Source organism: Carassius gibelio, chromosome A2, assembly GCF_023724105.1.
Source record: "Carassius gibelio isolate Cgi1373 ecotype wild population from Czech Republic chromosome A2, carGib1.2-hapl.c, whole genome shotgun sequence".
Taxonomy (NCBI): domain Eukaryota; kingdom Metazoa; phylum Chordata; class Actinopteri; order Cypriniformes; family Cyprinidae; genus Carassius; species Carassius gibelio.
In genome coordinates this window covers 6878388-6905950 of record NC_068372.1, presented here as the reverse complement: position 1 = coordinate 6905950, position 27563 = coordinate 6878388, and the positions used below count along the sequence as shown (strand labels likewise).

At 39.0% G+C, this 27563-nt stretch overlaps 2 protein-coding genes across 5 annotated transcripts in view; both read left to right on the top strand.

Moving 5' to 3' along the window:
• The window catches only part of LOC128025380 (cAMP-specific 3',5'-cyclic phosphodiesterase 4B), a 56635-nt gene extending 53280 nt beyond the window's left edge, over positions 1–3355 (top strand). For all 4 annotated transcript variants that reach the window (XM_052611704.1, XM_052611709.1, XM_052611717.1 and 1 more), the window contains 2 exons: positions 84–266; positions 1245–3355. In XM_052611704.1, coding sequence (XP_052467664.1) covers positions 84–266; positions 1245–1520 — 459 coding nt within the window. In that variant the 3' untranslated portion in view covers positions 1521–3355. The remainder of the gene's footprint in view (positions 1–83; positions 267–1244) is intronic.
• A 4919-nt stretch (positions 3356–8274) lies between these two features.
• sgip1b (SH3GL interacting endocytic adaptor 1b) lies at positions 8275–27222 on the top strand. Its single transcript, XM_052611840.1, has 23 exons — positions 8275–8500; positions 10647–10710; positions 11172–11196; positions 11299–11355; positions 11446–11503; positions 11628–11806; positions 11907–11918; positions 17811–17822; positions 18747–18771; positions 18865–18940; positions 19071–19135; positions 19329–19409; positions 20242–20316; positions 21239–21913; positions 22459–22580; positions 22893–23046; positions 23156–23267; positions 23371–23526; positions 24877–25009; positions 25124–25326; positions 25413–25477; positions 25875–26039; positions 26243–27222. The coding sequence occupies exons 1-23, from the start codon at positions 8491–8493 to the stop codon at positions 26263–26265; spliced, it is 2547 nt and encodes an 848-aa protein (XP_052467800.1). The 5' UTR covers positions 8275–8490; the 3' UTR covers positions 26266–27222.
• Positions 27223–27563: the final 341 nt, after the last annotated feature.

The following is a 27563-nucleotide window of genomic DNA, read 5'->3' as shown; positions in this document are numbered from 1 at the left end:
GTGTGTCCCCAGCAACGTATGTTTCTTCACTACTTGTTTCTCAAGTCAATATCATTTAATATCCTGTCTCACAATGTCCACAGGTCTTACGAAATATGGTTCACTGTGCCGATCTCAGCAATCCCACCAAGCCATTAGATCTGTACCGGCAATGGACGGACCGCATTATGGAAGAGTTCTTTCACCAGGGTGACCGAGAGAGAGAGCGAGGCATGGAGATCAGCCCGATGTGTGACAAACACACCGCTTCAGTGGAGAAGTCTCAGGTGGGAACCCAAAGGATCCTAGCATACTTTAGTGTGTGTGTGCGTCGACGCCAATTGCCTTGTGGTTAGTGTGTCAACATAATGGTGACCCGAGTTCGATTCCTGTCTCAAGGTCCTATGCCGATCCCACTTCCTCTCTCTTCCTAGTAATTTCCTGTCGTCTCTCTCAACAACTTTCAAAACAAAACGAATCCAGCATATTTTTGTGTATTTGCGGAAATAATATACTTTAAAGACTATACTTAAGTGCAAAATGAATATAATGTTTCCGAAGACTTAATTGCATGGTATTTGTAAATTAAAATGTATGAAAATTTATTAAATTTTATTAAATGCTACATTTTATAGCTTTACGTTTATTTTTTTACCCGCTTCAGTACTGAAATACATCTTAATACGCAATTCCGTGATTCTATAACGCCTGAAATATGGTTAAAGTGTACAGCTGAATATACTGACAAGCATTTTTGTTCAAATAAAATGTACTTTAATATAAATTCTATGTAAACTTGTATGTCAGGTATTTAAATATATTTGCAATTACACTTTTGCAATTAAGAAGTTGCAATTAACTACATTTATCTACTGTTAAATGTATCATTAAAATACTTATCTAGTGTGTTAGTCAACAAATCAAAATAAGTGTACTTCTCTAAAACATGAAAAAGATTAATAAAACAATAATTTAAATTTAAATTTGACAAATGTTTTTTTCTTTTTATAAGCATACTTAAGTGTGTTAAGGAACAGTAATGAAAGTGAACTCTCTTTAAGTGGCATTTTATTTGATTATTATTATTATATTATCTGCAGGTGCAGATTTGATAAAAATACATATACCGTACTTAAAATTTGAAGCACAACTACAAGTGCTCATTTAATGCAATTAAGTGCGATGTTTTTGTTTACAAAGGATTTGGTCAAGTAGAGCAGTTTCTAGAAGGAACTTACCATGTGGCTTTTTTGTTTTTCTTTTAGGTTGGTTTTATTGATTACATCGTGCATCCTCTATGGGAGACCTGGGCGGACCTGGTGCATCCAGATGCGCAGGATATCTTGGACACTTTAGAAGAGAACAGGAACTGGTACCACAGCATGATACCACAGAGTCCTTCCCCGCCCTTCTTTGAAACGGGAACTGATGGTGGAGACAAGTTTCAGTTCGAGTTGGAGGTTGATGAAGCAGCCAAGCAGGATACCGAAACAGACTGTTTAGAGATACTGACACATTCGCCTTCGTCCGTCGAGACGTAGCACCTCACTACAATGGCATGTTGGCCATATTTGATGACCGAGCAAAGTGGAGGAACATTATTCTCCTGCTACCTGAGAATCCCTTAGAATACCACTGTGTTTTGGGACCCTGCTGTTGTTTCAGAGCCCAAAAAGGGAGTGAGCCTACACAATCTAGTTGGAATTTGCAAGAATCTATTCAAGTTGGACATTGCCAGAACGGATAGACGGGCAGGCGTACCGAAAGAACCATGAGCTGGATTTTCTTAATCAGACATTACAGTCTGATCCAAATGTTGGAGTGGATTTCTGTGAAGGAGAAATACTGACCCTCTTAGAAGAGGGGTTTGTACTTTTTTGTAAAAAAAAATAATAATAATAATTTTTTGTACTTGTGTGTTTTGTGACTTTTTTTTTGTTGTTGTTGGTGTCACATCCAACTACACTTTTGAAAACATGAGAAATGTTGTCGTGCTGAAAGCAAAAGCATGTGATTCCCAGTGGTGTATTGGGAATGCAGTCTTCCTGAACTCTAGACAACAGAACAATCTTGTTCTTGTGCCTGCAAACTTTATTCAAGTAATACAAAACCTTTATACTTTGTAATGAACAGTTTCTCTTTTAAAAGGCGTTATTATAAAGCGATTTTTCTGATACAATTAATGTGACATTTTATGTTTTATCAACTAAAAACACGATCCAAAGAGTCCAGCATTTTAGTAGTTACTCTGAAAGGGGTTATCGGATGCTGCATTTACTTCTACAAGTAGTTTGAACTAAAATGTGTTTTGGCAGTGTTTGTATCTAACCACCCTATAATGATAAAAATCTCATTAAAAAATTTCCCTTTCTTAAATCAAGCCAATCTCAGATGCCTGTCTGTGTGACTTCACAAAAACAGGCTCCTCCCACCATAGTTTGATTGGCAGTAGTGTTTCAGCACAGACTGGACTCGTGTCATACCTTAGTCCCGCCCTGAATGACTTTCATCAGTCCACCATTGTTGGACTGACAATTCAACCTGAGCTGCTGAAGACGCAGTGGATTACCTTTGTTTTTGAAGGTAATGTGCCCCTGATCAACTTAAATGCATCTATATCCATGCAAATCATTGGTGATCAGGTGTGTACAAGTGAGTATAAGGTTTTTTAATGAATCTTTACAAATTGCCTTTCCTAATAATGTGCTAATTAGATAGTTTCATAATGGATGAGGCAAAAGTAAACAGTCCCTCAGAGAGTGGCTCAGAAGAGAGGGGCGGAGTCAGCACAGCTCATTAACATTTAAAGGAAAATGCTATAAAACAGCTTTCTCTGAAAAGAGCTGTTTTTGACAGGGTAAAAGGGTGTTGTCTTACACTACCATTAAGAAATTTTAACCAAACTATGTTACAGACATTTCATTAAGACCCTAAAGAATCATATCAACTTGTGTAAAATGGGCATCCGATGACCCTGTTAAAGGAATGTTCTGGGGTGAATACAAATTAAGCTCTCGCAACTGTATTTGAGACGATTATGTTGATTACCAACAGAAAATTGTTTTTTGTTTTTTTTTTTGTTTTTTTTTACTTCTATTATAAGAGCCATTATAAGTACAGTAAGGAGCTACTATTGTAAGTCCCTCATTGTATCTGTGATGCTGTCGATCAAGCTGCACTATTAAACCCAGATTATTTCTTTGAACCACTTTAATATGGGAAACAAACATCCCAACACTCAATAGCGATATTAAACCAATTTATTTTGGTTGTTCTTATATACTATCTATTTAAAATGACCTCTGAGTCTGTAAATGTCATTAAGATACATTTATAACAAAGCAACAAAAATTAAAAATTGAAACTTAAAGCCCTATTAATTTCTCTTTATGTGTTTCATTTCTTAGAATCTAAACTTTTGAAATTCACAGAAGAAAGTCAACAATAAACTTTAATTACACAATCACTGATGTCAAAAAAATGTGCTTCCTCCTGAAGTATGTTCTCACTGGTCAGGAACGGGATGTGGCGAACGTGCGTCATTCTGACTGAGATTAGCCTTTCGATTGACCTAAACAAGTATCTTTCCTAACAATATGCACTTTTGCTTACCATTTGTGTTGATGCATTTAATAATTGAGAACTATTATTCACAGAAGCTTGACTACATTTTGCCACATACATGTGTAATTCACCCAAATCGAAGTGATGGTTACCATATAAAGCTGTACCTGCAAAACTTTGCCTTTTTTACTCAAGTTTGTCATTGTGAAGCCAATAATGAACATGCACACACAACTGTGATTTCACTGGGTGAATCACTTTAATCCTTATTATTATATTTATAACTATTATATACTATCTTTTTTTATTATTATTAAACCTCTGTTAAAGTTGTGTTGCACATTTCCTATTTGTCCAACAAAAAAAGAGAGATTAAACAGAAATAAATGAAAATGTTTTGGTCTGTAATTGTTGCTGTATTTCTTATGCATATAGCCTAGGATTTTATTTTCATTGTAACAGTCCTGCACATACTACAAACCATTATACAGCTACAAAAAATACATTAGAAATGTGCTATGTAACCATGTGCCAACAACATATGATTATGCAATCAGGCATTTTTGCTTCGGTAGTTAATTCAGATGTTTTCCACCTGGCTGTGAGATATATAATTGTTATATGTAATTTGGATTAATTGGGTTAATTCAAAACTAGCAGTGGTTTTAAAACTCCTTATCAAAAGTTTATTTGCCCTTAAAACAAAAAGAAATCCAAAGATTATGGCACACTATTGCATTTATTACATTAATATAGAAAAAGGTTACGGTTTACAGTTACGTATAACTTGTTAGTTATTTCCCGTTAGCAAAGACATAACCACAAAACAGCAGAAACAGATCGAATCAATGCACTCATTCACCATGTATCAGAGTAGAGATCATGCAGACGTGACATCTGCCACCACCCAGAAACAACTGAAGCCTATCCTGCACAGCAAGTCTGCTTTCAATGAGTGACATTTATGCTAAAGTTTACCAGTAATGCCGATGATCAGCTGAAGCAAGCTGACCTTTCTTTAGCGAACACTGTGTTTGCAATGACAGAATTGAAAGTTCTTATAAAACATCTCAGGATATTAAACATTTGACTTGAGACAAACCGTGAACACTAAGTATGTTTGTGCTTGTTTCTGAGATATAGTCATCTCTAGCTATATCTGAGGACCAGGGGCTGGGTGAATTAACTGCTTAGACTAGTCTTAAAATTCTGTGATAACTTGTTTATTGTTAATTTACATTAAAAGATTGGTCTAATTTAAATCCGAAATGCAAGACTTGATTAAAACTTGACAAATCGCTAGTTGGTCAAACTAATTATTAATACACAGTTGTTATGTTTATGCAACTGGCCACAGAATATCAAAGAGACTTAGTAACCACATAGCAACACCTTAGCAAGCACCTTAGGTTTTTTTTTTTTTTTTTAAACTTCAAATTCAATTATTTTTCAGTTAAAGGAACCTAAAAAACTAAAATTACCTAAAAATGTTAATGTTTTCAAATTATTTCAACATAATTTAGTGGTGGAAACCAATTAATCTGATCTTATCACAGAAACTTCAAAATTAGAGAAACTCTTAAAAGTCAAACATTAATAGGACAGTTCACTCAAAATTGAAAAAATCTATCATCATTTACTCTTTCTTCTGCTGAACACAAGATGTTTTGAAGAATTCTGGTGTCCACACAGTTGACGGTATTGACTTCTACTGTATCTACTCAAAAGCTACCATCAACTTTTTGAAAATTCAAACAGGTTTGGAACAACTTGAGGGTGAGTAAATAATGTAAACACTCACGTCTTTCCCCTTAATTTCAACATTTATTCTCCTTCTCCAGCTATACTCAAAGCATTATGGGAACTAGAAATCTATAAAGTCATAAAGATATCTGAATCCAAAAATTAATTAAATCTGAAATTTCCGTTTAAATGCAACCATGCATATATTTAAGTTTTTGCAACGTGTCACCTAAATGTCTTCTTCTGAGTGTGGTGGGAAAGTTTTGCACAGTTGAGCACCACTCTAAAAGCCTAGTTTGGTAAATTTAGCAATTCACTGAAATATAGTTTCTGACATGGTGTGGTTAATATTAGTACTTGCTTGAAAGATTTTTAAAAAAGAGGCAAGAGGAGGGGGTCTCAGTTATCAGAGTATTTAACAGAAGATGCTCGGGACGTGCTATTTTAGGGTACTCTCACTTCTAACTAAACATCCCGTGACACTTGGGTCAACTTTTTCCATTGCCACCATATCAGGAGCCATGAAAGCTTGGGAATTTTTTGGGGCGCACCACAAAAAGTTTTCAGTGTTTGACGTCAAAGCGCTTGCTGTTCCCGCGTGCAGCACGTGAAAACTCAATACATGTGGGCCACTGGAGGCTTTTCTTAGGGCCCTCGGTCCCAGAGGAGGAAGTGATCAAGGGGAAAACAAGTCTGATCACTTTCACAGAAAAGGCTGAATTTCCTGATATTACAAGCGTATATATCATACGCTTGTAATGCAATCAAGATGAGGGCCAGGTTGCATATCTGATGATGATTTCATAAAATTCATTCAAGGAGAATAAAACAATGTGTTTTTTGACTGAGAGGAAGGCAGTTGGAATAAGGTCAGGTATATGCCACCACACTGTATATATACAAAGCCTGCTATCACATACTGCAGAAATTATTTCATATCTTTTGAATGTGGCAGATCTGATTATATGTACAGTGCATGCATGCACAGAGTAGTTTGGCAGCTCTAGTAAATCAGTCGCTTTGGAAGGTAATCTGTTGACCACATATTTTCTCTCATCCAACATCACAAACAGAATGTCAAACAATCTGCAAACAGAAAATAAATGACGACTTACAGTACACAACAGACTGTACCGCAGTGCTTAACGTATTACAAAAATTCCACAATAACATTTTCTCATGTTGTGTCACTGACTATTTTACTATTTTATTGTGGGTTTAATGCATTCCCTAATTTAAAACAACTTTCTCCAGGATTGTGAACTGTGAATTAACATATATATAATATATATATATATATATATATATATATATATATATATATATATATATATATATATATATAGTGTAGGTTAAGGTTATTATTTTCTGTAAAATGTAGAATTTCAATGCCATTTAACCCTGATTTAAAAAAATGTATTTGAAAAATAAATAGTGTGTCTGTGTTTATTCCTGTTAACTGACCTGCTCTGGTGTTGGTGCTGTTGTTGGTATAACTTCTTGAAATGACACATGACCTACCTGTTTTCAATCAGTCATCTCAGATGAAAGATTCCAGTAGTTGTTGACAAGATTTCTAGATTTCATTGGTCCTATTTTACAGTGTTTATTTACAATCTGAAAATCAGTTTGACTGCTGACCCCTTGTGGCTATATATGGTACCTCTGTTGCAAAACAGCTTTACTAAAGCATGACAGTGTACTGTACATCATGTTGACCAAAATTCTTTGTCCAAACGATCATTTAAGGAGCTGACATTAAAGGAATAGTAATATATATATATTATTTGGAGACATTCATCATTAAATCACTTGCTTACCAGTGGATCCTCTGCAGTGAATGGGTGCTGTCAGAATAAAAATTCAAACAGCTGATGAAAACATCACTATAATCCACAAGTGAAATGACATACAGGCAAGTATGGTGACCCATACTCCAGAATTTGTGCTCTGCATTTAACCCATCCAAAATTTTACTAATGATGGATTCATTTCTTACAAACATGCTGTTTCACTATTAAAAAATGTTAATTGATGAACTGGAGTCATAAAATTACTTTTAGATTATTGTGATGTTTTCACCAACAGTTTTTACTCTCATTCTGACGGCACCCATTCACTGCAGAAGATCCACTGGAGATCAAGTGACATAATGCTACAATTCTCTAAATCTGTTCCGATGAAGAAAAAAACTTGAGTGCATTTTCAGTAAAACATTTCAAAGATTATATGCGACTGCAGGCCCAAAACTTTGGAACAGTCTGCCTCCCTATATCAGGCTGGCTCCTTCAGTTTCCATCTTCAAATCTTCTTTAAAGAATTTTTTTTGTTTTCTCTTGCTTTTGATGCTCATTGATTCTGATACGATCAATGCTTATTTTTTATTTTTGTTTTATTTTTATTTTTTCAGTGGTTTCTTTTGTCCGGTACTGCTCTGCATTTTATTCTCTGCTATGTACAGCACTTTGGTCAGCCTTGGTTCTTTTTAAATGTGCTTTATAAATAAATATTGTATTGTATTGTATTGTATTATGACATCAAAGTACAGTAATTTTCACAGTATAAGGTGAAGGAGGAAACAATATAAATGTATCTAAACTGTTATATTGAAAATATAATAATAAAAAAAAAAAAAAATGTAGAAAATTTTAGAAAAATGCTCAACTTTAGTAATTGCCCGTTCGCACTTTATCCCTCTTGTGAATGTACGAACCCAACTACGGCATGGTATAGGTCATGAATATTAATTACGCAACGTGACGCAGCTCTACCTGATTTGCTGACAAAGTGGCGTAGAGCGTTAGGGAATCTTCAAACCAACTAATCGGCTCATGAATATGAATTAGTTACCTGATTGGACAGTCCTGGAAGGTTAACAACCTACGTCGACATGACCTTATTAATATTAATGAGTAAAGCCTCCGTCATAGTACGGTTCGTAATTACGCGACCCTCCCACACTCTCTCACGTACTCCGTTCATCGGCTGTCCTCAGCATCCCCTCTGTGATGATGGCGTGTGTGGATGCTGCTGATGCGGCGGTGCCCGGGGCCTAATCTACCGGTTACCGGGAAACCCGAGAGACGAGGACGTGAGGGGCTGGACAGTATGAGCCTTTCCTTTAACCACCGGTTACCGGATCACTGCTGTATCTCATGTCAGTTTGTTTGTTCGCTTGAAACCGAGGAATGAAGTGCTGCAACCATGATGCAAGGTAAAAAAAATAAAAATCCACTTTGGGCCCTTATATTCATCGCTTATCCGTTGATATTATTTATTAGCGTGCTAATATTCCCTAGTACTGTACATGATATTCGAATGCAGCACATGCTTGTTTCGGTGTCTGTCTCCTTGAAAGAGGTGAAGGATTATGTGTCTCACGTTGTATGGACAGAGGGCATGTGTATTTGCACCGTGACACACACACAAACATCATGATGGCACATTTAAATTGAGGGTTTTCTGTGGGCCAGATTTGCACATGTGGTCCAGTGCACAAAATAAATCTACCGTCATGATGCGTGTGTGCCTTGCTCTGTGGTCCACAGTCCCACCCTCATGATCTTACAGGGCACTTCATGCCATGATTTATTTCCTCTAGAAATGTACATTTTGTTTTTTATCACCATCTATTCGTCATTGTGTAGTTCCAAACCTTTTTTTGGTTTTTATTAATATTTATTTTTCCTGGACATTTTTTGGAAATTCTGAAGAATAGTACTGTTTTCAACATTGATAATAGTGTTGAATGTTTCTTGAGCAGCAAATAAACTCATTAGAATGATTTCTGGAGGTTCCTGTGACACAGAAGACTGGAGGAATGATGCTGGAAATTCATCAGTTCTTTTAAACTTTAATATTTCATAACGTTACAGTTTTTACTGTATTTTAAATAAATGTAGACTTGGTGAGCAAAGTGACTTATTTCAATAATATTTATTTATGGTTTTAAGGTTTTGTTAAACACAATCGTAGGATTCTGAGTGAAATAGTTGATACTGTTCTCAATACTGGTCTGAATCAGTTTTTTTGAGATAAGCAAGTTTAGATAAAACCAGTTCACTAATGATCAGGTTCATGTTTGTTAAAAAAGCCTGTGTACAGTGACTTTGAATGTAGTATATGTTGTATGGACCACCATTATGATGTGTTTGTGTCCTTTTGTGAAGCTTGAAAGCTCCAATCCACATTTATTGTCAGTGCAATCAATAATCGGAAAGAGCAGCCAGTACATTAATCAAAATTCTTCCTTTTGTGTTCTACGGAAGAAAAAATAAATCTTTTTTTTAATGACACAAGGATGAGTAATGACATCATGTTAGTGGTTGATCTATTCCCATAGACTGTATAAAAACAAACTATTCCTTGAATCCAGTCTTACAAAACTGTCCTTATTAAGTGGCATTTTCGATTAATTTGTTTTAGGTAGTGAGCGGGCTGCACGCAGTATCATCTCCTAATTTTTGTTTTGTAATAACTCGACTTAATTGCTTTGCGTTTAACCAAGCAGCGTAGGAAATGTCAGCTTTTCCCTAGAGGTCTTTTAGACTAGAGGCATGATGGGTGAACTCAAAACGTAAGGCTTTTATACTGGCACTGAGCCCCTCAAGCAGTCCAGTATGCCAAGATCTCCAGGCTATACATTCTTGTGCCTTATCTGTTAGTATCGACCATGGTGCCAGTCCTTAGGGGCTCTTGTTTCTGCATAAAAGTAAACTAGAAGATGAGGAAAGATCTTGGATATTTGTTCTTGCTGACACCCTTCCATCATTAAAATGACTGCGTGGCCAGATTTGGTGATCCAACATTTGCTTTGAATCCTAGTGTAATGGGAGTAATGCAGCCTTGATGCAAATATTACAAAAATGAAAAAAAAAAATCAGCATTTAATTCAGTCGATTTAGAAAGGAGGTCTTGCAAAAAATGTTTTGCATTTTTTAGTTGCAGATGTTGAAATATTTATGGGAAATGTCACTCCCCTGGTAACTGAATTCTAAGTTTGTTTTTTCAGATGCTAGTGAGTTTTGCTGTCTACTGTTAAACCTATTGCTTTGTGTTTGGGTAGTTGATGACATGCTTGGCTCCAGTGTGATATTTACATTATCTAAAAAACATTTTGCAACTGCATTTTGCCAATTCTTGTATAATTTGTATATATTATTAATATTCAAAACAGTTATTTTAAAATGTATGCATGTAAAATATTTCACAGTATTACCGTTTAACCGCCTTGGTTAGCTCTTCCTTCAAAAATGAAAAGAATCAAAAACATTGTACTGACCCCGAACTTTGTATGTATGTTGCACTATAGAGGAATTGTGAATTATTTTGTTTCTGATGACAAACATGACTTTTAACAGGACTGAAAAAGCGTACCCGAAAGGCCTTCGGGATACGGAAGAAAGAAAAGGACAGTGACTCCACGTGAGTAAGAACTGTCTGTGATGTGACGATAGACATCAGATCTCTAAAGGGCTTTCTGATTTGCTCACTGGTGCATGTGTAGAAATGGCTGCCTTGGCACAGCCTAGTTTATTGTGATTTGAGTGAATTGTGCTTACTAGAATGATTATGCATTGCTAAGACTTGGTTTAGAGTCATTTTGTCAAATGTGTAGCAGTAGAAGAGCTAGTCTTTGACTGTTAATATAAAGTCAGGTTATTTTGAACAAGAGTGTTTCTAAACAACTGCATATTTTCAAGCTTGGTATAAGCACAAACATTTATATTCATTATGCATATAGTAAACTTTGTGAGGGGTCACAATCATATACTCACATTATGTTCATGCCCATTAAATTTGGTCAATTTGAAGTATATTGTGTATATATACTTAACATTCAGTCTTATGTCTGAAATCTGAACAATTGCTTTCATTTCTTTCAGTGGATCCCCAGACAAAGACAAATCTGTGAGTACAGCATAATCCACGTCAGTGAAGGCTTTGTTGTGAAATATAATATATCATTGTTTTTGTTCTTACAATGTCTTGTCCCACACGTTTCATTCTCAGAAAAAAGCCAATGGAGCACCTAATGGTTTCTACGGTGAGATTGAGTGGGATCGATATGTAAGTAATTTTCTCTGAATGCTTATTTTTCTTCTGTTTTTACAGTTCCTGTGAATGTGATGCTCAATGTGTTTGTCTGTTTTGTAACAGAACTCTCCAGATGTGGATGATGAGGGCTACAGCGTTAAACCTGGAGAACAAGGGGGAGATATCCAGTCTATGCTTACATATTGATCTGTACTGTTTCTTATCTTTTCTGAAATTTCATTTGTTAAAAAAGTATTAAGCCATGTATTCATCCTTGTGAAACAAATTTCTTTAACAAGACTCACCAGCTCCAGCAGTCAAGATGTTATTCTCCTCCAGTGAGTCAGAGGGAGAGGAGGAGCATGGGAAGAAATTCAAGATCAAGATCAAGCCGTTGACGGCAAACAGTGGAAACTACACAGTGTCCTCTATGGATGAGCTAAAGGCCTCAGTGGGGACGCTGGCGATCTCTCCTGCTCCTATGGTTGGTCTCGCAGTTATCACAGTGCTTATGTCCCATAGTAATATTCACATTCAAATACTGAGATGATTTCCTCTTTTCTTCTGTTTGTTTCCTCACTCAGAGAAAGAGTCCGGTAAGCAAGTGTTTTTAACCTTCCTTAGACCATTAAAGATGTAGTTAGAATTGTATAATATCTGTCACATTCATGGTTGTTCCATAGTTTAGTTTATGTATCTTAGCTCTTGGGACCATTACAGCAAATGGCAGATCCATTTAAAGTGCCCCATCATGCCATTTCATATATTGCCGAATATACACATTAATGAAGCTGTATGTGAATGTGAATCTGAAAGTGCACAATAAATAAAGTTGTTCTCCAAAAAAAAATAATCGACTGTGAACAGTCTAAACGAGTCGTCAGGAATCCAAATCCCACTTGACCTGCCCTCAAGCACTGTAGCTTGTTTGTGTGGTTAAAGGGTTAGTTCACACAAAATTTAAAATCAGCCCATTATTTACTCACCCTCGAGTCATCCTAGGCGTACATTACTTCCTTCTTTCAGGTGAATCTAATCCGAGTTATATAAAAATTTTACTTTGATCTTCCAAGCTGTTTAATGGCACTCACGGGTGTTGCAGTTCATCAGTCCAAAAGAAGTTAAATAAAGCGTATCCATCCATATAAACCATAACTGTTGTTTTGTTTTGATCTCTCCACTACGTTTCCACATGCGTCCCTTCTGAGCAGCGCATTCGTGTGAAGCTGACCTCATACGTAATTCCCTAAAACTGCTGCAGTGTACAACAGTGAGCGCATGCTAGATTTAATGGATTATTACTAGGGGTGTGACAGATCTGACTTTGTAGAACATTATGATAACCTTGCCCAGACCTCAAATATATTTGCATTACACTTGCCATTTCACCAGTGGTGGTATGTAAGATATTTTATTTCACATACGGCAAGCAGACACATGATAAGCGGGAACATTACAAAGTGTAGTCTTTATCCAGTCATAAAACCACAATTCATAATTTAACACGTAATTTGTCAAAATTTGAATTGATTTATCAATCAAAAGTAGGTCATTGCACTTAAATCAAATCACTATATGTACAATACCCATATGTAAATATAAAGCTGTAAAAGTCAATTTACGCGTGGTTTCATTTTCTACACACAGAAGCGCGCGTGATGCTCGCAGTGATTTTATGCGCTTGCTGTCTCACTAAATGAGGACGGAAACCCATAAACAACATCTCCAAAACTGCTCTGAGGGTCACTTCATGAGAATTTTACTGTTTGATTTGAGTAAAACTAGCGTCATATCACATACACAGAGACAGAACTGTAAAGGTATTAGCGGCAACCCGTCAAAATAAAATACTTTTTTTAGTAGAATGTACATAGCCTATTACTACTTCTGCTACTGATAAAAAAAAAAATATATATATATATATATTTTTTTTTTAAAGATTAAACACACAGCATTTTTCCATGTTTTAATTTTAATCTTTTAATCTTTAATCTCCTTTGTTTGCCATAAAATAAAGTTTAAGTTTCAATAATTAAAAGATAAATCCATCCATCCATCTTCTTCTGCTTATCCTGAGTGTTCCTGTAGCTCAACTGGTAGAGCATTGCATTAGCAAAGCACAAGGTTGGGGGTTTGAATTCCAGAAACACATGATAGTAGAAAATTGTTAGCCTGAATGCAATGTAAGTTGCTTTGGAAAAAAGCGTCTGCTAAATGCATAAATTTAATTTATCCGGGGCCGGGTCGAGGGGGCAGCAGTCTAAGCAGAGACGCCCAGACTTCCCTCTCCCTATACACTTCCTCCAGCTCTTCCGGGAGGATATCGAGGTGTTTCCAGGCCAGCCGAGAGACATAGTCCCTCCAGCTTGTCCTCGATCTTCCCCGAGGCCTCCTCCCGGTTGGACGTGCTTGGAACACCTCCCCAGGAAGGCGTCCAGGAGGTATCCGGAACAGATGCTCGAGCCACCTCAGCTGGCTCCTCTCAATGTGGAGGAGCAGCGGCTCTACACTGAGCTCCTCCTGAGTTGCCGAGCTCCTCACCCTATCTCTAAGGGAGCGCCCAGCCACCCTACGGAGAAAACTCATTTCAGCCACTTGTATCCGGGATCTTGTCCTTCCGGTCATGACCCACAGCTCAAGAACATTGGTGAGAGTAGGAACGTGGATCGACTGGTAAATCGAGAGCTTCACCTTGCAGCTCAGCTCCTTCTTCACCAAGACAGATAGGTACATCGACCACATCACTGCAGAAGCTGCACCTATCCGCCTGTCAATCTCCCGCTCCATCCTTCCCTCACTCGTGAACAAGACCCCAAGATACTTGAACTTCTCCACTTGAGGCATGAGCTCTCCACCAACCTGAAGTGGACATGCCACTCTTTTCCGGCTGAGAACCATGGCCTCATACTTGTGCTGATTCTCATCCCAGCCGCTTCACACTCGGCTGCAAACCGTCTCGGTGCTTGCTGAAGGTCCTGGCCTGATGAAGCCAACATGACAACATCATCTGCAAAAAGCAGAGACGAAATCATGTGGTGCCCGAACCTGACACCCTCCACCCCCTGGCTGTGCCTAGAAATCCTGTCCATAAAAATAATGTACAGGAATGGTGATAAAGAGCAGCCCTGCTGGAGTCCAACATGTACCAGGAACAAGTCTGACTTACTGACAGCAATGTGAGCCAAGCTCCTGCTCTGGTCATATAGGGACCGGACAGCCCTAAAAAGAGGGCCCCGTACCCCATACTCCCAGAGCACCCCCCACAGGAAGCCGTGAGGGGCACGGTTGAATGCCTTCTCCAAATCCACAAAACACGTGGATACCCGGCAAGGGTATAAAGCTGGTCCAGTGTTCTACAACCGGGAAGAAAACCGCATTGTTCCTCCTGAATCCAAGGTTAAATTATTGGCCGAATTATCCTCTCCAGTACCCTGGCATAGACTTTCCCAGGAAGACTGAGGAGTGTGATTCCCCTGTATTCAAAGTATTCTTGCCGCCGTCAACAGCTGCCCACCCCCACCGTAATGGTGTGGGCAGGGCATTGCTTCCCCCTCCTGAGGCACCGTACGGTTTGCCAGAATCTCCTTTAAACCAACCTATAGTCTTTCTCCATGGCCTCACCAAACACCTCCCAGACCGGAGTTTTTGCCTCCACAAACACCTGCTTGGCCTATCGGTACCCGTCAGCTGCCTCAGGAGTCCCACAAGCCAGCCAGGCCTGGTAGGACTCCTTCTTAAGCTTGACGGCATCCCTTACTTCCCGTGTCCACCACCAGGTTCGGGGATGGCTGCCTCGACATTCACCAGAGACCTTACGGCCACAGCTCCAAGTGGTCACATTGACAATGGTGCACTCGGACTCAGTGACCCCAGCCTTCCTTGAAATCTTGTCCAAGCTTTGCCTGAGGCGGGAGTTGAAAATCTCTCTGACAGGGGGCTCACCAAAACGTTCCCAACAGACCCTCACAATACATTTGGGTCCGCCGAGTCTTGTCTAGCTTCCTTCCCTGCCATCGGATCCAACTCACCACCAGGTGGTGATCAGTTGACAGCTCCGCCCTTCTCTTTACCCGAGTGTCGAAACAACCCCAAAGTCGATCATCGACCTCCGGCCTAGGGTGTCCTGGTGCCATGTGCACTGATGGACACCCTTATGCTTGAACATGGTGTTCGTTATGGACAAACTGTGACTTGCACAGAAGTCTAATAACAGAACACCACTCGGGTTCAGATCAGGGTGGCCATTCCTCCCAATCACACCCCTACAGGTGTCACTGTCGCTGCCCACGTGAGTGTTGAAGTTCCCCAGTAGAACAACGGAGTCCTTGGTCAGAGCACTTTCCAGCACCCCTCCCAGAGACCCCAAAAAGGCTGGGTACTCTACACTGCCATTCAGCACAAATGACAGTGAAAGACCTATTCCCAACCCGAAGGTTCAGGGAAGCAACCCTTTTGTTCACCGGGGTAAACTCCAACACTTGACGAATGAGCTGGGGAGCTATTAGCAACCCCACACCAACCCGCTGCCTCTCACCGCGGGGAACTCCAGAGTGGTAGAGAGTCTAGCCCCTCTCCAGAGATCGGGTCGTCGAGGCCCCTGCCTTTGACCGCTGCCCGATACACAATGCACCACCCCCTTACGATTCTTTCCGCAAATTGTGGGTCCACTGGAGGTCGGACCCATGTTGCTCTTTCGGGCTAAGCCCGGCCGGGCCCCATGAGGGAAGGCCCGGCCCCCAGTTACTCACAATCAAGCCCCCACCCTGGGCCTGGCTCCAGGGTGGGGCCCCGGCTGCCCCATGCCGGGTGACATCATGGTCCTCATTTTTGGGGAATTCATAAAGGGCTTTTGAACCGCTCTTAATCTGACCCATCACCTAGGATCTGTTTGCCTCTGGAGACCCTACCAGGGGCATATAGCCCCGGACAACATAGCTCTTGGGATCATTCGGCTACTCAAACCCCTCCACCACGATAAGGTTGCAGTTCGAGGAGTAAAAGATAAATGATAAATGAAATTAATGTTTTATGCCTTCATTTGATAACCAGAAAATTTTGAATACGCAAAACAGAATTTCTAAGGGAAAAAAATTAATATGTTGTTTATACATTCAAATAATATATGGTTTAATGCTAAAACACATCATTTGTTGATTTTAATTAATTAGACATGCTTTTTAATTAATACAATTTTATTTAACTATTAAAAAGGAGTTGAGAAAAAAGTAAACGTAATTTTGGAGAAAATCAAATAGATTTCATAGGGTCCTATATCCCTCAGCCTTTGTGCAAACACAACCCCCAACCTTACCCCACCACCACCAGTTTGGGAACCACTGCTTTATGCTTTTAAATGGATACATTACTTGTGTTTAATATAAATATATATATATATATATATATATATATATATATATATATATATATATATATATATATATATATATATATATATATATATATATATATATATATATATATATATATATATAATTATTATTATTATTATTATTATTAAATTCAGTTTGCTAAATAATAAACTTGACTGACTGCTTCACCTCCACTTTAAATGGATATTTGTGTTGTTTATTATTTATTTTTATTTACTTTTTTTGTTCAGTTACTTGCCTGGCAGTTGAGTTTGTGGCAAACATTCTGCAGTGTTTACATGTTGTTTATTACTGCATAAAAATGATTGAAATAGATGTTTAATTTCATAAAGTACAAGTTGATTTCAAAATGCACCTACATTTTTTGCATTTTGTGTGTTTTTCATTTGAATAAAATACTGTTTCCCCTATATATTTAATTCTTGAGGATTTCTTTAAAAAAAAAGTCTAAAAATCTTGTTTCGTCTATTTCTTGTGGTATAAGTGTCTCGTCACACCCCTAATTACTACATTTTAAATATGGTTATTTTTCATACAAAAATGCATCGATTCACTCCAGGAGGTCTTTGTTCACCCCCTGGAGCTGTGTGAGGCACATCTTATTATTTTTCTTTACTTTGTTATGTGTCAATCTTAAATGTATTTTAAAACAAAAATGTTCTATGTTATTTGAAGTACTGGCTTTATGTGCATTCATGGATTTTGCAGACAAATTTATCCAAAGCTACTTACAGTATATTCGATTAAATTTATACAAACTCATAACTGTGCTATTGCCCTGTTGTACTATTTGAGTTACACATTTAGAATGCATTTATGCATCATGTATAATGCAGAAGTTTGCTTCAACATCTCTTTTTAATATCACATAAATTTAGTAGCCTTAGTTTGCCAGTTTAGACATTAGGAAAGAGTAAACACAACTCAACAATTAGAGAATGTGTTGTCAAGTTTCATGTGTGGTTGGTTTGGTGTGTGTGCCGTAGATGAGGAAACATCCATTACAAACATTCATTTTTTAATTTTTGTTAATATCTGTCTGATCTGTCACTCGCTCTCTGACCAGGTCTGTTCTTTCTCCTTTTTTGCTGATCTCAGAGGCGAAGTCCAGTAAGTGTGAATTTTGTAAACATGAAAAACTAATACAGAAATGTGTTGTGTCTGTGATACAGAGGTCTGATGCTGCTATCGCATGCACAGTAGACCTAGAGCCTTTGTTACTGCTGTACTGACAGCTTGATACCTTCATGGATCAATATGAGTGAATCATTCAATTCTCGATATCGTCTGCAGCTTCAGCATGTTAGATGTGAATGTTCCAGCGTTGGCACCTGGACTCAGTTTTCCATTAGCTGAGGATGTTTGTCACTCATCAGTTGTCACTGATCAACTAATGAAAATCAGTGTCCAGGTGCCAGAATGTAGTTTAATAATATTTGTTGTACTGTTTTTGACTCTTTCATGTTTCAATAAATTATATATATATATTTTTCTTACTTTAACCAAGGATGCATTAATTTGATCAAAAGTGACAGTAAAGACAAATGTATCACAGTTTCTATAAAAATGTGAACCAGAACCACTGTTTTCAACATTAATTATAACAAATGCTTCTTGAGCAGCAAATCAGCATATCAGAGTGATTTCTGAAGGATCATGTGACACTGCAGACTGGATTAATGATGCTGAACATTCAGCTTTGCATTACAATAATAAATTGCATTTTACTATATATTAAGATAGAAAAAAAGTTTACTTTGAATTGAAATAATATTTCACAATATTACAGTTTTTACTGTATTTTTGATCAAGTAAATGCAGCCTTGATAAACATAAGATATGTCTTTCAAAAACATAATATCTTACCAAACATTTGAAGGTTTTGTTCATGTTTTATAGTAATTGCTTGTGTGAATGTCAAAGAAAGAGGGTTTCTTTCCCATTATGTCAGTTAATATGTCTTTTATAATATTTGTAGTCTGTGAAATCTATTTTTTTTATTTGCATTATCTTCTTCTGTGACCTTTGTTCCAGTGCCAGATGAAACGAAACCTATCAAGTGAGTATTTATTTGGAAATATTGGCTTCCTGTGTATTCATATCACTCCAGTTTTATAGATCACAGAGGTCATTTTCACTTTGCATATTCCAGGTGAGGAGATTGCCAGACCGCGACGATCTACTCCAACACCCACGACAACTCCAGGACCCGGTTCAGACCCGCCCAGGTTAGTACACCATCATGTTTCTGCCCTCTATTGAATTACTCATATTCACTTGAATTACATTACTAAATCTAGTTGCCTGTATACTCTTGGTGTTTTTGGACCTTGTGTTTTCCTTCTGTCTGTTAAAAAGAGACAACAGAACAGCGTTCTTTGGCCCACCATTTGAGAGTGGTTTTGAAGCACACAACTCCGAAGGTAAAACAATATTCCTAAATAACCGAACACTAATGAGTGATTGTGTCAAAATGTGATTAGAGTCTTGTAAGATCAAGTTTTAGAATTTTTTTTATTGAAATGTAATTTAAAGAATTGTTCTTCCGTGTCATGCATTACTGTGATTCATAAGTTTGTGATTGATGGGTGTTTCTTTCATGAATGTTAATGACAGTGTTCCCGGTTGAGCCGGAGCTCTGGTGTCAGTCCACTTCTCTCTCCTCCTGTGTTCTGAGCAGATCTCTGCCCACTGGAGGTACTGCATATCAAATGTTCAAAATCTTTTTGATTTTTTTCACTGCTCACTTCAGAGTGTGACTAGATCTACAAAATTAACCAGAAAAAAATCTGAACTGGTCACACAAAAAATTATTCACTTTAACTTACAATTATTACTGATTTTATTAAGTGATTAGCAATGTAAACTGGTATACATAAGGGTACTAAGCGCGTCTCCTTTAAAGCAATGATATGCATTACTTACATAATGATTAGTATTATTTATTCATTTTTCTAGTTGTTTTTCTATTTTTTTATTTTCTTTTTTTACTTTTTTTGTGTGTGTGCTTTTGTCATTTTCTTAGTTTATCTTCCAAATAGTTAAATTTATTTTCATTTTAGTTTTAATTGTACTTTTATTTCAGTTTGTAATTTTAATACTTAAACTTATGTTTGTTAGAGCCAACATGTCTAATTTCTGTTATGTAGCTTATTTTTATTTTTATTTATTTCTTTTTTCCGCTTTATTTCTGTGGATACAAATGTTTAAAAAATACTAGGTTAAATCATGTGCACGATTTACTAATTCGTTCCCTCAATGTACTAAAACATGCACACGATTACTATTGCGTTCCCTCGATTTACTATTTCATTCACTCGATTTATAAAAATATTGCGCACAATTTATTTATTTTTTCTTGCATGTCATGTGCGGGGCTCCATATTTTAGTTAGCAATAACAGCACTGCTTTATAGCACACTATAGATGTAGATGTTAGCATCTATATGATATTCTAATAATCATAATGTAACTATTTATACCATGCAGTATTCAGTAATCAAACATGCCCTGTCATCTGTCTTTTCAGCTCCGCCTCCACTTCCTCCAAAGAACTTTCCTCTCACTCCACCTGGACGCAGCTCTAGCTCCGTGGAGTCTTCCGGTACGTACTGACACTTCCCATTTAGCATCCCAAATTGCATCATTTCAATCTCTTGAAAGAACAGGGTTCCTGTTCAGAATCATCTTACTACAGAATACTTGTTTCCAGCTTTACGTTTGTGGTAGGGGTGTGCGATATCGACTAAATTGATATCGATCTTTTTTTACATTCTTTATATATTTCGTGCAGTGGTCCATTCACAGTAGTAACAGAAATACATTTTTTATTAAATATTTTGTTATTCAATTTATTTTTTAGTTTTTTTAAAGAAAGATATTTGCCACCTTAAATTGACTTCCAGGCGCATTTGTATCTTTATAAGGCCATTTTTTTTCTAACCATGTCATTGAATCGATTGATCATCCCATATGTCAGATTCTTATATTTATTAAATAAATTTAGCTAGAATAATTATCAAATTAAATCAGTATTGGCAAAAAATTATTTTTGCAATCCAGGAGTGGCAAAGAAACAATTTAGATCTATTTACACTCCAATTACAATTGTGTAGATAATGCTATGAGAATATTAATTTATAAATAATAATTTAAATATCGAACATTTTTAAATATATATAAAAAAAGAAATATTACTTTATATTTGAAGCTTAAATTGCCAGTAGGTGGTGACAAGTCACTGTCAGTGAGTCATTGAATCATTCATTCAACCGATTTGTTCAAATGTCTCGTTCAGCAACAAAGCAACAAAATCACTGATTTGTTTAAAAACTGATTCATTCAGGAACGAAACATCACTGTGTTGCTCAGATTTACACTGCAGCTTAATTCAAAAATATTTTCATTTGTGAAGTAGAGAAAAACAGACAATATTGTGTAAAATGTAACTCAATATTGACTTCTTGTTGAACTGTGGTGAAAGACGGAAGAGTATTTGACAGCTCATTGTCTTTGTGTCTGAGCAGGTTATTATAGTGTGGTTCCTAGTGTCAGAGGAGATGGATCAGCTACAGCATGTCAGGATGCCCCATTATCTGACCCATCTGGAGGGGCGTCCATGCCTGACTTGGACAGTGTTTTTGGGCCTGTTGAGACACCCAGGTCCGGATCAGATGTGGTGCAGTGCAGCTGGGTGAGCTTCAGCGAAGGCTCTCCCGCCAGACCTCCTCCACCAGATGAACCCGCCCCTTCCCCACCTCTGTCCTCTTCTCCCGCGGACTCACCCCCAACCTCGCCCCTCAACCTGCCGCCTCCCGTCTCGCCCCCTCCCCCACTCCACTCCATCCCGCCTCCAGATTCACCTCCACCACCACCACCCTCGGACTCTCCTCTGAGTCCCCTGGACCTTCCCTGCTGCTTTCAGCTCCCAGAATCAGAGCTCACCCAAGAGTCCCCCGTCACCCCTGTCAGCCCTGGACTGCCCTTCCTGCCGGCAGACCACCCTCCACATGGTGCCACACCTTCCCCTCTATCCTTGAGAGATGACAGCAGAAGAACCCCTGACCTGGTGGGCATGAGGGACGAGATTGTGTTTGGCACGTCACCCAAAGACCTCGCAGCAGGAAGCTTCAGAGGAACCCCACCTCCACTTCCACCTCCCACTTACAGGAGTGTGGTGGGCTCCCCAGGGCCTGGCAGTGGTGAGTTTGATGTTAATACTTAAAGCTATAGTTCACCCAAAATGTAAAATTCGGTCATCTTTTACTCACCCTAAAGTTCCAAACCTGTGTGAGTTTCTTCTGTTAACCATATTTTGTAGAATGTGAATAACCTAACAGTAGTTGCTCCCCAATGACTTCCATAGTATGCAAAAACATAATGACACATTAGGGCTTTTCACACTGTGCTTAACCCAGGGTTATCACCATTCTAAACCTATTAGCATTTTTAAATGCGGTTATGAAATCTTCCTCCGGAGCCAGATTAGCACCACTTTTGATTTTGAAGTGCATTGTGATGCCAACTTGTACAGTGTGAAACAATGTAGTGTTAGTTTGTTACAGTTAGATGATTAGCAACAGATGATTAAATAGAATTTAAATAGAATTTAGCGTTACTGAACCAATCTATTTGCATCAATTTAAACCAACAAAACCCATTCTTATGGGTTAAATAGCTCTTTAAGGTAACATTAGCAGGTTAGCCTTTTTTACAGTATAATAGTAATCAGATTTTCTGTCCTCAGGGCCGTCCTCTCCTGCACGTGCCGCCACTCCCCTGTCCGCTGGCAGTCCGATCCCACCTCTACCACCAAGACCCTCATCACGACCGAAACTACCACCTGGAAAACCAAACCTAGCAGATCTGGTATGACTGCATCAGTCGACTTTCTTCACTGCTGTGAAACATTTGAGCTCCTTCTGAAATCACGAGGAGCGCTCTTGTTAGTTTTTTTAGGTTATTGCTTTAATTGTTCTCAGTAAATCTCAAGATCCAAACATTAAACTTAAATTAAATAATCAACCCCAATGATCTTTGATTGTCTGCTGTATGTGTGCACTTTGTGCCCATGTAAATGCTGGATCCGGAAAACTGTTCCAACAAACGCCTCTGATTACTGGAGTGTAAACTGGGCTTCCCAGTATCTCTGATTCAGGCTGTTGTTTTGTTTCTCCTCAGGCCCGTCCCTTCAGTCCCCCCATCCACTCATGGAGTCCTCCACCCTTTGCTCCTCTGGCCAGAGCTGAGAGCACCTCCTCCATCTCCTCCGTCACATCTCTGAGTGCAGCTTCCACACCTACACTAGGCCGAGAGCTCAATCTCTCTGTATCAGGTGGGCCACAGCAGCTATTGCTGATTATGATGCGTGAGGAATAATGCCTTCTTAAGTTCAGAAAGTTGTGAGAGCTTTGCGTGATATTAGATTTACTTCTGTATTTCAGCATGTTCCAGAGGCCCAAGTCCTCTCACAATGGGACACCAGGACACCCTACCAGTGGCAGCCGCCTTCACAGAGACCATCAGCGCCTACTTTAAAGGAGCAGATCCCACTAGGTAGGCCACAGAGCACATTTTGAAGTCGCCTTTTGAATTTAGTTCACATTTAGTTGAATGAAACTGTCCTTAATCATCTCTCGTGTCTTACTGTGTGTTGTAGGTGTCTGGTGAAGATCACTGGTGAGATGGTGCTGTCTTTCCCAGCAGGGATCACCAGACACTTCTCCACCCATCCCAGTCCACCAGTGCTGACCTTCACCATCAGCCAGTACAGTCGTCTGGAGCAGGTCCTTCCCAACCCACAGCTCCTCTGCTGGTAATACATACTGAGCTTTTTAATGATTCAGTCAAGCCATTTCAGAAATAGTTTGTAAATCGTCCCACTGTAAAGGAGAACTTTGTTTCTGCAGTGAAACTGGGGGGTTTGATGTTGGAAACAGGGTTGTCGAGATATTAAGGTTATGGCTGATGCTAATTAGGGTTGGGTACCGAAACCCGGTACCAATATGGCACTGGTACATATGGAACCAGTATGCACCGAACCAAATCAGAAAGCAGATTTCGGTGCCTCATTTCGATGCCTCTTAAATGCCTGAGCGATCGATAGAAATATTTGTTCTGGTTCTCCCGAAATGTACACAAGAAGCATGGGCGTCGCTAGGCTTTTTTAGCGGGGCTATAGCATTTAGCGCCATAAACTACACAAATTTGCGATCGCCTCAAAGTCAGTCCGCTTAAATTTCATATGAAAACGGCAGCAGACCAGTCTCCTCTTTTATAGAAGTATCGATTCAGGCACCGTTTAGGCACCGGTACTGCTTTAAACGTATCGAAATGGCACCGGTATTGAATAAAACCCAATCGATACCCAACCCTAATGCTAATCAAAGTCAGTACCATATTTTTCGGACTATAAGTCGCACCTAAGTATAAGTCGCATCAGTCCAAAAATACATCATGACAAGGAAAAAACGTATATAGGTCGCACTTGACTGTAAGTCATGTTTATTTAGAACCAAGAACCAAGAGAAAACATTACCGTCTACAGCCGCGAGAGGGCGCTATATGCTGCTCAGTTCTCCTGTAGTCTACCACTGAGCAGCAAAAGCGCCCTCTTGCGGCTGGACACGGTAATGTTTTCTCTTGATTCATTTCTCTCGGTTCATGTCAAATTAATTTTGATAAATAAGTCGCACCTGACTATGAGTCGCAGGACCAGTCAAACTATGAAAAGAAGTGTGACTATTTTGTCTAAAACCAAAAAAACTCAATGCTTAAAGCTAATTTAGGCATCACAATATTATAATGTACTGTACGAAATTTTGAGAACTGCGAAACATTATATTTGCTAGTGTTATTAAATTATTAGTATTTAACTGATTAACTGTGTGGGAGTGTTAGATGACTATAAAGGTAATCTCAGTGTGAATACAGGAAAAATAAACATTAACAATTAAATATCAAATATCAGCTGATATTGCAAGTACCTAGGCTGATACATATATATATATATATATATATATATATATATATATATATATATATATAAAATGTATATGTAATGCATATGTGTTTAGTGAATACAACATTGTGTGCAGCATAATTATTGTGTGTAAAAGTATAAATATTGTGTGAGAATTATTCTGTAAATAATTGTGCCCTGCAGTGACACCACACCACCTACAGGTGATTCGAAGGAGTTCTGGGTCAATATGTCAAACTTGTTGAGTCACCTGAAGAAAGTGGCTGAGCAGAAACCACAGGCCACGTATTACAACGTGGACATGCTGAAGTACCAGGTGAGATTTTACATATGCACATGATCCGTTACTATCTCGATCATTTAAAACCGAATCTGTTCATCCTCTCAGTTGTATTTGTAGCAGTGTGTGATATTTGAGACGTGCGTACAGGTGTTCACTCAAGGCATCCAGTCCACTCCGCTGAACCTTGCGGTGAGCTGGCGCGGTGATGCCAACAGCACAGACCTCAGGGTAGACTATAAATACAACCTAGAGGCCATGCCCACACCCACACCTCTCACCAACATCCACTTCATGGCAGCTGTGGACGGCGGCGTGAACAAACTGCAGGCTATGCTCCCACCTGCCACCTGGTGAGGATCTGTCAAGAAAATCACAATGCGAATCAACAGCGGTGTGCTGATGTATAGTAATGTTTGCCCATATGTTGCATTTAAAGGAACCCAGAGACACAGAAAATAGCATGGAAGATCCCAGAGCTCTCCCAGAGATCTGAAAATGGAGGTAAATGTCCTTTCGATAGTAACTGAATGGAAGGGAAACCCTCTAACAGCTTTGCAAGAATGCTTAGCTCATGTTGGCAACCGTACAATGTGGCAGAATGCCATAATGGTAGTGAGTTGAATTACTCAATACACAAAGCCCAACCGCAAACTGCAGCACTCTATGCAGTGTCAAACAGTGGTGCTAGGACCAATCATAAACAGCCTAGGTACTTGCGTCATTAAATATTCATGCACTTTTTACATTTGCTCAAACTCAGGCTGTGTGCAGTAGTTGCCTGGTCATTGTTGTTAACCCTGTAAATATACCAGTGCAGATGTTAACAAATGTGCTGTGTGAATAAACACTCTGGTAGGATATAAATCTGTTGTCCTGTCACTGTGTGTCCGTGTGTCAGGGGTGGGCGCACTTCTGGCTCGCTTCCAGTTAGCCGAGGGCCCCAGCAGACCGTCTCAGCTGGCAGTGCAGTTCACCAGTGAGGGCAGCACTCTGTCTGGCTGTGATTTTCAGCTCGTAGGTCCAGGCTACAGACTGTCCCTGGTTAAAAAAAGGTTTTCTGCCGGTACGTCTTTTAAGAAAGTTGAATCTGAGTTTTGGAAATTGAAGTAGTCGATATATTGGGTGTGTGCATTAGGTCTTAAAGTGACCGCAGCCTACCTGCTGAAATCTGTTTCAAAACAACAAAACAAAAAGAGAAAATCACTCTCTGCTCTTTACTTTTATGTAGAATCTGATATAAAGATGAGCTGTTTTTGTATTCTACAGGTAAATATCTGGCAGACAACTGACCCGGCCACAGCAGGATGGACTGTGAGTGGGATGAAAGGATGCTCTTTTAGCACTACAAAGACTTTTGAAAACGTTTTTATTGAAACTCCAGAAATACAGCACTCAGAATCTCACTTATAATGTCTGGTGTAGAATATCATCAGTGCGTTCTGTGGGTGTGTGTGTATGTGAATATTAGCAGATATTTTGTGTGTATATGATAAAACTTCAGGACAAATGCAATACGTGGACTTTTTTCGCTGGGTTCTTGCAGGAGGCAGAGTTTCCTTTTTCACTATTGCACATTCTCGCTCTCTCTGCCCCAAACCAAACACACCTAGTAACATTACAGTCGAATGATAGAAAGGTTCACATATGGTACACACCAGTGATGCGTGGGTCAGTGTATTAATAATCCGCACCCGACCGACGTTTTCAACTAACCCTCCCGCAACTAGGACCACAAAAAAATAAACATAAAATATTGTACCCGACCCGCTTCCTGATCTGCATTTTAAAAAGCAGTAGCGTCATTGGGCCATAGGAACGTAGGCAAAAATAACTAGGCGAAAAACTAAATCTAAACTGTCGTCCCGAATCTGGCCCTAATTGTCCCGAAAATTATACTAAAGCAAAAGTCGTCCTGCAGCCAGCCCCCGTCGGCTGCTCATTAGCTGCAGCATCTTTTTTCTAAGTTCTAAAAAAATACCGTTGGCGGCTAGGCACGAATTTAGATATTCATTTATCCAATTAATCTATATGCACAAAGACGATACAAACTTTTTGTCCCCTTTTTGTTTGAAAGCTTGATGAAGAGAGGAGGACAGTGATGCACGTGTACAGGAGTGATTGACAGTTCGCGGCACTGTGTACAAAAAATATACTCCCCTACACAATTCGTTATTTTCGTTTAAGCTTATTAGCGTTAGCGTTACAGAAAGGTCTGATTTACGCAATGTTACAACAGTCATTGTTTTTTTGTTCCCTTTCAGTCGGTCACTCTCGACGCCACGTCGGATGACCGACGAATATGGGATATCGCTTCGATAGACCAATCTACTTCGAGTGTAAACTAAACGAGCCAATGCACATTGGCATGCAATTATTGCATCCAGCTGCCGCTGATCACTGCGTGAGTATAAGAGGGCAGCAGGTGCAATGCATACCAGCTTTTCGCTTCGGAGCCGAGCGTTAGTATCGCTCTGCTCAACTGTGTCTGCTGTGAACTACGGGTTCAGCACGCTCTCGGAAGCTTCGTGTGTTGGCGAGACGGCGCTTCAGCGGCGGTCGTTCCTGTGTCGAGTGGATTTGCACACTT

Coding starts and splice junctions, on each gene's coding strand:
- sgip1b (XM_052611840.1), top strand. Junction 19,410..20,241: donor CAGATCTCTGCCCACTGGAG/GTACTGCATATC, acceptor CTGTCTTTTCAG/CTCCGCCTCCACTTCCTCCA. Junction 26,040..26,242: donor TAAAAAAAGGTTTTCTGCCG/GTACGTCTTTTA, acceptor TGTATTCTACAG/GTAAATATCTGGCAGACAAC.